General features: G+C 45.8%; 1 protein-coding gene across 2 annotated transcripts in view; it reads left to right on the top strand.

Moving 5' to 3' along the window:
- SLC36A1 (solute carrier family 36 member 1) overlaps window positions 1-11,562 on the top strand; it is a 46,253-nt gene extending 34,691 nt beyond the window's left edge. For both annotated transcript variants that reach the window (XM_059174082.1, XM_059174083.1), the window contains one exon: window positions 7,108-11,562. In XM_059174082.1, coding sequence (XP_059030065.1) covers window positions 7,108-7,379 — 272 coding nt within the window. In that variant the 3' untranslated portion in view covers window positions 7,380-11,562. The remainder of the gene's footprint in view (window positions 1-7,107) is intronic.
- Window positions 11,563-12,033: the final 471 nt, after the last annotated feature.

Below are 12,033 nucleotides of genomic sequence, written 5' to 3' on the forward strand. Positions count from 1 at the left end.
CAAATGAACTTCCTCAAGGGAACAGACTAATGCCTGTCCTGGAACAGATTTCTTCAAGCCACCTCAATTCTCTTTCTCATTGTACTTCAGGGATGTGGGTGAAGCTGGTGTCCTGGATCTTTGTATGCAAGGAACTTCCTAGAGCTAAGAAACCGAATGCCTTCCCAGGACCTTCTGATTTAATGTTGGGCAGCATTCTATCTAAGGATTTGTTACAGGATGGGGCTGTGTAGGAGCCAGGCAGAGGGTGGACTGCTTGGATTTGCCAACTCCAGCAAGTTGATGGCAGCCAAAAATCTCACTTGTCCTTGTATGTAACCTCTGTTTGGCAGATCTTCTGGCCCTGTCTAGTCTAACCTATAGAAAAAGCTTACTCAGCAGCTAATCCAATGCCCAGAATTACCCATAGAGCACTGTTGCCCCCGAGCAACTGAAAAGGAAAGAATGTGATATACCTTGCTTTTCCAGTAATTTGCCTCAATGTGTGCTAAGGTACTCTGGACTTTGCTCCTGTCTTCTGCCTGCGGCTCATGATACTTTGACTCAGGTATATATATTTCTCTGTGAATGAGTCGCCTCTAAATGTTGAAGAAACAGCTTTCCTATGTACACAGTGTTCGTGATGACAATCTTTGGTTCTCCTGTTCTGGACTTCAAAGAGTGCTGGAAGAAAGGATGGAGGTAGTTCAGATAATTGGCTTTTTTCAAAGTGGTTCCTCTAGAGAAGGTAGGTCTGTTTAGGTAAAATGTGCTCTAACTGCCTAGATGCCAACTTCTCCCTGCCCGAATTGCTGGGGCAGTGACACTGGGCCTGATTCCTCTCCTGGCCCCATTTTTTTCTCAAGCCTGGCTTAGCCTCCAGTAACATATGTCTTGCTTCCTGCCAGGTTTCTTTCCACTGTGCCCCATAGGAGCCAGCAGTCTCTGATTCACAGATCTCATGCTTTCCTTAGATGTCTCTTGGTTTTTGCTTTGCTTTTCCTGACTCTGTCTGGGGATTTCATCTCCCCTAGAGAGTGTGATGCTCAAAGGATACAAGCTGGTTTTGATCTTCAAGCTCACCCAGTTATTTTCTCCTTCTGTGATCTGTTGTGACTTAGCATTGCACGGTCAGCCTATTAAATGATGCAGCCTCTTCATCTGTGAGCACTTGGGCTTCTTTTACCTTCCCTGGAGACTTTGAAGTGATTGTGGGATTGGGGAGAGGCATTTCACTATGACTCCAATTTAAATGTATTTATGTGAGTTTGTTTTTGTTTTTTTCTGTGCTTTTATATCTTTTCTGTATAAGGTTAATTGGTATATGATTTTATTTTAGGACTTTGCTAGAACTGATTGTTTTCAGTTTTACCTGTAAATTTTAATAGCAGGTTGTTTTATTGCTATTTATGGTGTTTTCTTGTCCTTTTCCCCAACTTTTCCTCCTCTTCCTCACCCTCCATCTGCCATGGGGAGCTGGGGAATTTGGTCCAGACCATTTATTTTTTATTTGTAACTCACCTTTCTCTATACTCTCCACCATTCCCCAAAGACTGCTGTGTCTGCTTTTTGGTGCTTAATTTTAGACTGTTGGAAAGGAGGGCAAGGGGAAATATTTGTGTCAGGAAACGTGCTCATTTTGTTGTGACTGCATGTGAACGGTATTTATTTCCGGCCCATATGTTTGCATTGCACTTAGCAGATCACCTGTGTGCAGAGTTTGTGTAGGAGGAGAGGCTGGAAGAGGCTGGCTCCAGGGAGAGTTCAGAGGTATAGGAAGAGTAGTTTCTTCTGGTTCCATGAGGCATTAACCTGTCCTTTAGGGCTTTGTGCTAATTCTCTGTGGCATTTGCCACGTGAAACATCTTACTTCAGTGAAGTACAAACATTTCAAAAACCTATTGTTGAAGATGTAATAACATAAAACCATATCAATTAAAAAGCTTGTTTGGACTGGAATGCATAGCTGTAGAACATTCCAAACAGCCAGACCCTATCAAGTATGAAGCTTCCAGGTCCACACAGAATAGCTTCTCAGCACTTTTGGCTTCTCACACTTCTCCATCCTGCAGCTGCAGAGACAAAGGGCAGCAGCGTTAATGAAGTGTGCACTGTGGGCACCCCATGAACCCTCCCGAGTGAGGCCTCAGGTTCCTCAGCTGTAAGACATGCAGGCTATCTGATTGCTAAGTCTTCTCTCAAGTCTAAACCGTGATTCTGCACAACTGCTTCGAGCCTGATTTTCAATTTCTACCAAAATATTGCTCAAAAAAGAAAATTAATATAAAAACATTTCAAGAACATCTAGATCTGGGGTTATTGAGAAAGAAATTCTGAATATCCCACTGACTTAACAAAATGATTTTTTTTTTGCATTTTATCTTCTGTGTTACTTCTCATGGGTGCATGTTGCAATCATAGTATACACAGAACTTTGTCTTTTGTTTTTTATTTTATATTATATCATGAATATGTGTATCCTTCATGAGCATTTTCATGACCACATGATATTCTATTCTATTGGTGCATTGTATTCACTAAGCTACTCTTTTAGTGTTGGACATGGAGGTGGTTTTTTTTTGCTTTTGTACTTTTTAATTTATATTCCCACTAAGTGAGATTATATATTGTGTTCAATACTGGTGTTAATTTTTAAGGTAGATTTCTAGACATTTTAGAATAACACAGGTAGGCTTCAGCAGCATCAGTCACAATGAAACAGCAGAAAGAGCTTCCGGGCACAGGGCTGTAGGTGTCCAGCGTATTTCTGTAAGTGTATGTTTGTTCTCTTAAGTGCTTTGTCTTCTCTAGTGCATAAGTCAGCTTTTCCTTTGCTGGTCTAAAACCACAGGCTCCAGAATCCCAATGAGTTCCTTCTCTGAACGTGGTCATTTGCCTCGTGTTACCTCAGCAGTTAAAAGATCGTATTTTTAGTGTCTCTTAACCCAAAGGGAAGATGTTTTGTAATACCATTGGGGCCCTCTTGACTAATCACATGGGCTGTCTGAGTTGTCCTCAGTCCCCCGTTGCTGTACATGCCACAGCCAGGCTGCTGAAGAGGGTGGTAACTTGCCACGTGGGAGTGTGCTATCTTCCTCTTTGTGTGAGGTGTTCTTGTGAGGGAACAGGGAGAAAACAGGGGCAGATATTCCTGGTTGGCTGCTTCCTCAGGTCTCCTACTTTCTTTCTCTTTCTAGAGGGCTTTAACTCAGAGTAAAGACATTTAATGCTACAAGAGGTTTTGGTTGCTCCCACATCTTTCCTAAGTACCTGATTCCTGTCTCTGGAATTAGCTAAAACTCATTTGCCACAATTTGAATGGGGGCAAAACAGGTACCCTTGCTATTTGAACCCTTGGGGCTACTTGTGCTAATTTGGTTGGCTCTTCTTGTCTACCTCTTCTGCCAGCATGTTAGTGGGAGCCTCCCAATTCTTGCTTCTCCCCAGCCCTCCCCCATTATCTTTCTCCAGGGTCAGACTTTATTTGGGGTTCAGTTGTGTTTTCTGGTCCAGCTAGGATGGGAAGTTGGCTTTCCCTTTGTATCCTGTGATCCTGGCTTTAAGAGAAGAGAAACGTTTAGCTGCTTTTAAAAGATATTTTTGTTAAGCAAGCTTATCTTGTATGTCCTTTGTAGCAAAAACAAGGAAAGTTTTTAGATTGCTTTTAAAATGTCATGATAAAGTGGAACATCTCTAATCTGAAAGAAGATTCTGATCACACAAGCCTCTGTTGCTGTTTCCACTTAATTCTTATCATAGAGTTGAGCACATCTGACCTCACTTAAGTCATATCATGAAGTACCATCTGTCCTTCAGGTTAATGTGAGGGAGGGGGGTGGCAGACTCAGAGCCAGGAGGGCCTGGGCGGGTCATCCAACTTTTCTCCTCCTTCAGCTCATTGTTTCTGATAAAGGTCTCCCTTCTCTTTCTGAGTAGGCTAGAGCATTCATGAAGATGAGGGGCTGGCACTGGAAGAATAACTCACTTCAGTGGCACAAAACCAGGCAGGCTGGAAGCTGTGTTTTTGGCACAACCGTGTGTCCTAGGAGAGGAATCCCTTTGTTCTGCTCTGCCACCATTGAGCGGTACATGGTGCTTCCCAGTTGACATTGAGTTAAGGGACATATCCCAGAATACATTCCTAGGTGACTAAACCAGCATTGTGCAGTTCCTTAACATTTCAGAGCTGGGTGAGACTTCAGTAACCATCCAGTGTTAGTAGAGTCACCTGACCTCATGGGTGACCGAGCTGAGGCTCTGAATCGTGAGCTCACTCATTCTAGGACTGGTGGTTGCATTAGCTCACATATACGAAGCATTCGTTGTGCACTTAGTACTCTAAGTTCTTTATGTGAGTGATCTCATGTGACCACCCCTATTCCGCAGTAGGTTAAGTAACTGGCAGGTTAGTGGTAGAGCTGAGACTGGAGCCCAGGTTCTGAGTCCAAAGCCTACGCTCTTAACTACCTTCCTGTACCAGCCTCTCCTAGGGCTCGGTGCTGATTGCTGCCTTGGTGCTATTGCCACCCCACTACTCACTTGAATTGGTACCATGGGAGCCATCACTGTGAAGCTGACATTAGGCCGACGCAGACCCAGATCCCAGAGAGAGCAGGTGTCCTTTTCCAGGTCACACAGCAGACCAACTCTTGAGCATTTGGTTGTCCATGATGAGAAAGCCATTTTGTCATCAGCTTTTCTGTATTCTTAACTTTCCTCCAAATTCAACCCTGAAGATCTAAGGGATATCACCAACTCTATTTAGAAAGGGCTAAGGGCTGAAGCAGACTATGTTTAACTTGGAGGGCAAGTTAAAAGCCTCTACTTTTTGTGGACTTTCTGAAGGCTTCAGAACAGTGAAGGTGTTAATGGATACTTGCCATTATGGTCAGAAGTTAGAATAAGCATTGCCCCCAGGCTATAAAACTGTGGCAGAGGCAGATCTGAGACTCAGCATCCTTGTATTCCCTTTTGTCGTCAGACTTCAAAACCCTTGTCTTACTTCCTTTACAAAGCAGAAAGAGGTCAGGGCTGATTGTATACCCTGAATCATTCCCTGCTGAATGATTACCATTAATACTCTATGAGTGTTAACGGTTAATATTCTGTGTTAACAGTTAATACAGTTAATACTCTGTGAGTATTAACGCAGCATTTGACTCCTCCCATTCTTCTGCTCATCAGGCAGCTTCCCTCTCTTCCCTCCTGCGAGTATCATTTTGCATTTTCTTAATCATCAGCTCTGTGACGTGACTGTACCAGGGACTTGACATCGTGGATTCTAGTCTCAGGTCTGTCACTTTCTGTCATTTAACCTCTTTGGGGACAATCATAATGTTGTAAAGTTATGTACCCATGGATCTGAGGCAGATTCAGCCAACGAGTGGCTGCTTCACAGAGCTGTCTACCAGACACTAGATGTTCTGCCGTGATGGAAGTGTCCTGGGTCTTTGCTGCCCAGGACTGTAGCCATTAGGCACAGGTGACTGTTAAGTCCTTGCAAGGTGGCCAGTGTGAGTGAGGAACTGAATTCATTTAAGTTGGCATAGCTTCAGAGTAAACGTGAGACAGGATATGAATCTATCCCTCCCTTGGTAAATCTTGGATCCACATGCCTCTCCTCTTACTGTGGGGAGTGCAGTTCCAGTTTAAAAGCAATCGCTTCTCATCAAACCTGGCTTCTAAATGCAACCCTGTCCTTTTGTCTGTAGCTTAGCCAAAGAAACAGTGATCAGTGCAGGAATAAAATTGACCTGAGGGTAAGACTGGCTGCCTTTGACTGAGGTGTTCTGGAAGTCTCACCACTGTGGTGCCTTCCTCAGAATGACTTGGCTACATTTGCTTTATGAAATGGAGTTGAAATGGAAGCCCCCACATAAGATGTACCTAATGGGAATCATTGAGGTCGGGGGTATCCTCCGGATCCCAGTCTCAATGCTAAGGACCTCCAGTTGAAGCCTGCAGGGAAGACAGTTCATCAAAATATATTTGATTACTAGTGAGCTAATGATGCACTTTTCATGGGCAACAATATGTATACTAGCAATGATTATGTGAACTATATTCGGAGCCTGTTGTATGCCAGGTCTGTATGAAGTGCCTGTGTCAAGTCATTTCATCATCATGATATCTCTGTGACACAGGTACCATTTGTATCCTCATTTTGCCAACAAGAAAACTAGGGAATAAATAGGGGGTGTAACCCCCCCCCCCATTGTCACTCAGGCAGAGCCAGAATTCAAACACAGAACCTAATTCCAGAGCCCATAATCCTCCATAAACCTGTGAAACATTGGCCTTCAGTTCTTTTCCCCACCCCCTCCAGTTGGAAGCTGAGTCAGATGGGAACGGTGGGATCAGTGGGCACTGGAATAAGTGCAGTCAGGGAAGCCTCCTCCCCATCGTGGGATGGCGGGCAGTCGTGCTGGGGTGTGGAAACTGATGGGATTTCCTAGTGCAGCCGCCCTTCTTCATCACTGCCACCTCCCTCACAGACCCGCCTGCCTAGGTTTCAGGCGTGGGAGCCACTAGCTTCTCCTGGAACAGGCTTGGAGTCATTGTGGGGGGCCTGGCTCCTCAGGTCAGCCTGCACACTGAAGTGCTTCTACTTGCCCTGCAGGAGAATGCTCTGTGAAATGGGATTTATCATGATATCATTCCAGAAGGATGGCCACCCCCATTGTGTTCCATATCAGTTAAATGGAGATGTTTGTGTTGGAGGTACTGTCAGTGTTAGGAAAATGACCAATCACTCCGAAATAGGCCACCTCCCTTTATGCTCCAGCCTCTTTCCTCTGGTAGGGACCACACAGCCCTGGAATGTAATTTTGTTCCTTTGCTTCAGGAAGATGGAAGTCATGTCTTGTAGCAGGAAAAGCTGGAAGCCAGGAGATCTGGGTTCCAGTCCCCGCTCTGCCACCTTACAGGGAGAACCAGGTTGTTCCATACCTGTAGGCATTTGTTTTCTCATCTGTAGAATGAGAGATTGGACTGGATAATGTGTGAGTTTCTGCACATTTTTTCCATTAGTTTTCCATTAGAGAAGAAGGACACTTGCTAAATTTGCTCAACAGTGAGGAGGTCTCCAGCTCTGGGCAGTCTTGAACCGGCATGTCCTCTCTCCTACAGGCACCTTGGCCATCCTCATTCCCCGCCTGGACCTGGTCATCTCCCTGGTGGGGTCCGTGAGCAGCAGTGCGCTGGCCCTCATCATTCCGCCCCTCCTGGAGATCACCACCTACTACTCGGAGGGCATGAGCCCCCTCACCATCACCAAGGACGCCCTGATCAGCATCCTGGGCTTCGTGGGCTTTGTGGTGGGGACATATGAGGCCCTCTACGAGCTGATCCAGCCCAGCAATGCTCCCATCGTCATCAACTCTACCGGTGCCTTTGTATAGCAATTTGGGTGCATTCCCTGCAGCTGCCCACCTCACTCACCCTGTGTGTTCCCCAGCACCTGGCCCTAGAGCCTCGGGTAGGGGCCAGGCTCTGGGGAAAGGCACGGTTGCTGTCGGGGAGCCCCTCCACCTGATACCTCAGTATCTGGGCCAGGCGGGGCCGAGGGCAGGAGAGAGAGTGGGTAGTGGATATGCAGAGGTCACTCTTAGTGGCCGGGCCATCCCTGTTCATTTGTACTTAATTTAACCCAGAACTTTTCAACTTTTTTCCCTCTTGATGTCTCCTCCCTTACCTGTCCCCCCTTCTGACCCACCTTACCCAAATTATTCCTGTTGCACAGCTCACTTTATTTAAAAATCTTAGCACCTCCCACCTCATGTTTTCTCCTTCCCAGGCCCAGGCCTGGATTAAATGAGTGGGAACCCCTACTCCTTATAAGGCTGGGCCTATCTCTTTCTCAGACCTCTCCCAAATATTTTACCTCAGTATCCTCCTACCTATTCAAGTCTCCAGGAGGTGTCTGGAACTACCTAGTACTTTAAAACCAAGCCCCAAAGCTGGAGCTTTTAATCTTTACTCTCTCTGGCTTGTGACCATCGGCAACACCGTATGCGATTTCCTCACTTGGGTCACAGTGTTATATTCTTAGTTGCTTTAGCTTCTGAAAGATATCAAGTGCTGCCTAAATTGAAGATATTTATATTTTATTTAAAATTAGCTTTTGTTTGTAGACTCTGTCTCTAGATCTGGGGTTATTGTGACTTGTTCCTTCCTCAGTAAACTTTTGCTAGGCTTCTCCTGCTGAAAAGAAACTTGCTCCAGGAAACGTGTGCTTAGGTCCTCAGCACTCTTGGCTGAGTACCCCAAAGGTTTTAATCAGGATCATCTAAATGTGTACCTCTGTGGGGAGACATGCACTCTGCCTCCCACTGACCAGCCTGATTTCATACTGAGAAGATATGAAGGACTCAGGATCTGTTTGCCAACGCACAAGGCCAAGGAAAGGATGGTCGAGTGGGATGTGCTTCTGTCCATAGGAGGCTTCTAAAGTGGTCACTTTGTGCATTCAGGCCTGTTTTTCAGCCTCAGTTCCTGACAGGCACAGGGCATGGTAGCATTCAGTTGCCAGCATGTCAGGAAGACACTCACACTTTGCCGTGTTTGAGGAGATGAGGCCAGTGTGCACAGAGAGCATGAAATTAAGTTCAGAGAATTAAGAAGCAGCTGGTCTGACACTATGTGTGGTGCTTGGTTGTTTACAATCAATGGGGGCTGGGCAGAAGCAGTGCCCCGTCCCGAGCTGCCTCCATGACCTAGACTTCTAAAGGGAACCACTTGGTAGGGACTTCGGTCCCCTGTGTTCTAAACACTAATTGTGACCCCGTCCCTCCCCTGCATGCCTCAGGGTTGGCTCACCTCAAGATCAGCCTTCAGATTTGGGAACAAACTGTAGAGCAAGCAGAGAAAGGTGCATTGCCTTGCTTTTGGCTGCCTCTTCTCCCCTCTTGGTGTGAGAACTATTTTAGGAGGGCATTCATTAGCTCTCTATCCCCTGAGCTCTGTGTGTGTGTGTGTGTGTGTGTGTGTGTGTGTGTGTGTTCATACACGGAATAGAGATGCACTCTCCTCCACCCCATCCCCAAGCTCTTGCCTCCTTAGAGATGCATTCATCCTGCAAGTTAGAGAGCAGCACAGCTTCATCAGGGGTCTTTTTTTCCTGTGTTTTCGCCAAAGCTTGTAAGGGCTGTGACCCTCCCCCCAACCCTAGCCCTAGCTTTTTCTTTCTCTTCTTTTCCAAAGCCACATTGTCATTGCAGTGATTCCCAACCTACTAATAATTTATTAACTTAGGGAAACGTGATCAGTTGTGACTTGATCTCCCTTAGGAGAATGATACTTTTCACCTACCCTTTCTGTGGTCACCAGCAAGTGTTTATATGACCAAGGCTCTACCTGGAGGTGGCAGCTAACCTGCCCTATGAAGCCTCAGGCCTAGAAGTTACTGAAGTGGGTTCAAGGATTGTCCCCTTCTGTGTGCAAGCCCCTGGCTCCTGCCATCTTTCCACAGCAGTCCTGAGAGTTGTTTGCAGTGAGGAGGCGTGTGCCAGGAGAAGGATCAGATGTGTATCCTGCCCGCAACATCTGTGGTGGAGGCTTCTGTGACTCAGGGAGCTGCTAGAGGCCATCCTTTCCACAGGGTAGTAAGACTAGACCTGAGGACTGGGCAGTACAAAACTGTGGTCCCCTGGCCCCAGGTCTTTGCAAAATGCAAATTATTGCTTCAGAGTCCCTGGCCTGGGAAATGTAATGTGCAGGAGAGATGGCACTAGCTTTGGGGCTTCTGGAAGCTAATTTGGCATGGCCTTCTTCCAGTTTGTTCTTTTTCCTGAGCTCCTGCTGCTTCAGAAGACTGAGGCAGGGTGGATTCTGTAAGTGGGCCTTTCTGATTGTGCACTTAGGTGTCAAGTAAAGGGTCTACTAGAAGGTGAAAGTGAGAGGAAGCCCTTTTGCTTCTCAGACCTCTGGGCCAGCTCAGGGAAGCTTACTCTTCTGCCCACGAGGCTTCTTCCGTCAGGGAGCCTGCCCTGGTTTCTTCCCACTGCTCATTAGGAACCAACTGTCCAGCTTCTGCTTGTGCCCTGCTCTGATGCCTTGTGAAAAGGTCCCAGCATAAACAGAAGTCTCATCAAGGAACAACAGAGCAAGGTTCTCTGGAGTGTGAGGCTGCATCTGTGGGACCTAAGGCAAAACGTGGGATTTTTTTGGCCCTGTACTGTTAGGCCTGTGTCCCTCCCCCGGGCTCCCCAGTACAGCCTCAGATTTCCATTAGCCCTGAGGTAGCTTCTCCAGGCCCCCTGTTCCTTCCTATAAATGCTGCTGTAAGGAGGTTTCCAACTCTCTGTTGGCAACATATCTCCCCTTCCATGTAGGCATTTGCTGGGAAGAGCATGATCTGGCATCTTCTGTTTACTTTTCCTAGAAGTTGTCGCCATTTACAAATGTCATTATTTATATTGTGCTGCTGTCCAACCGCTAGGAGCCCTTCAGCTGCACAGACGCTGGCCAGACATATGTGAATGTGTGGTGGGTCTTAGCTCAGTACCTGCAGCTCCCGCCCTCCTGCTCTGCCACTCACCTCTCCGGCCAAGTTCATTGGCTGGTGCTCACTACGTACTCTACCCCCATGAAAGGTACAATTTGCCATTTTTTCAGTTGTCTTAAAGTGATGATCCAGAAAGGAACATTAGGAAATCTGTCCCCCTTACCTGTTCTCCTGGCTTTGTTTTCCTTCTCAAATGTCTCCCTTCCTAAATTGTAGAATATCATCTCTGTTTGACACTACATAGTCACCTCATGATTTTTGGAAGTGCAAAATCTCACTTTATGTCTGTTTACAGCTCTCTCTATTCACTCATTACTCACAGCCAAGGGGTTCTTATCCGTGGTTTTATTGCGTAGCTGATCAGATATTAAGGCAGGCCCCAGCATCGGCCCTGATCAGAACACGAAGCTACTTCCTGACAGCAAAGACACAAAGTGCCAGTGGCACAATGTGATTAGGGAGTCGGCTCCAAGTCTGCCTTAGAATTCAATTTTCCAGAGTACATTACAAATCTCCAAGACCATTAGGGGAAAAGGAGAGGGTGTGGTTTGTCTTTGAAATCATGGTCAATACTTTTAGACAATTTAATTAATCCTGCTGTTTGCAAGGCTGTTTTCTCTGACAGCATCAGCTTGTGATATTTCTTCCCTGTTCTTTGTACCACTGGGCCATTCTCAGGCCAAGGGATGTAAGTGGTGCTGATATGTGGTTATCAGAGTGCGGAGTGGGGGACGTGGGCAGAGGGTACCTGTTTTAAGCCATGTTCTTTTGTTTAAATCAAAGTTATGGTGGGGAAGCTGTTTTGTTTTAGTGAACAATAAAACTATGTAACTCTCTTGTAAACCATGACAGTGAATGTGGTAATAAGAGGGATACCATCCCCAGGTCTTGGTAACCAGACAGTACCGCATATATTATCCTGTGTATATGCCTTCATGAGTGTCTGTTTCTCGCATGGTATGTGTGTAGAAATGTAGACAATGCAGGAGCTCACAGAAGAATTTGTTTTGGGTTCTGCACGTGGATCATGTGTTAAACTTTTCTTTTATCAATAAATGAATTTTATTTTTTATTTTTGAGAGGCTGCGGTCTGCATCTTTGTTTTTGCCCTTTTTTTCTTTTTAAATATCACTTAGATCTCTTTACTAGATCTTAGTAGGTCAAAATGTTTGTAGTTTTGTGTCACAGAGTTCATCTGGGGAAGTAGTGCAAACAACAGAACCACTTATGAAATTGAGAGTTCCCTAGAAAGGGGCCAGGTAGTTGTTTTTCTGTTAGACAATCCTGCTTTTCTTGAAAACTTGAGTAGGAACTCTCAGCCCTATCTGTGTGTATCAGATGACCGCACGTGACAGAGATGATGGTTAGTTTCACATGTTAACATGGCTGGGCTCTAATGTTGAACATTAGTCAAACATTTAGTCAAACACTAATCTAAGTGTTGCTCTGAAGTTATTTTGTGGATGTGTGGCTGATGTCTCCGATCAGTTGCCTTTAAATAAAAATCTATCCTCATAGTGTGGGTGGGCCACATCCAATCAGTTGAAGGG

This window comes from Mustela lutreola, chromosome 5, assembly GCF_030435805.1.
Source record: "Mustela lutreola isolate mMusLut2 chromosome 5, mMusLut2.pri, whole genome shotgun sequence".
Lineage (NCBI taxonomy): Eukaryota > Metazoa > Chordata > Mammalia > Carnivora > Mustelidae > Mustela > Mustela lutreola.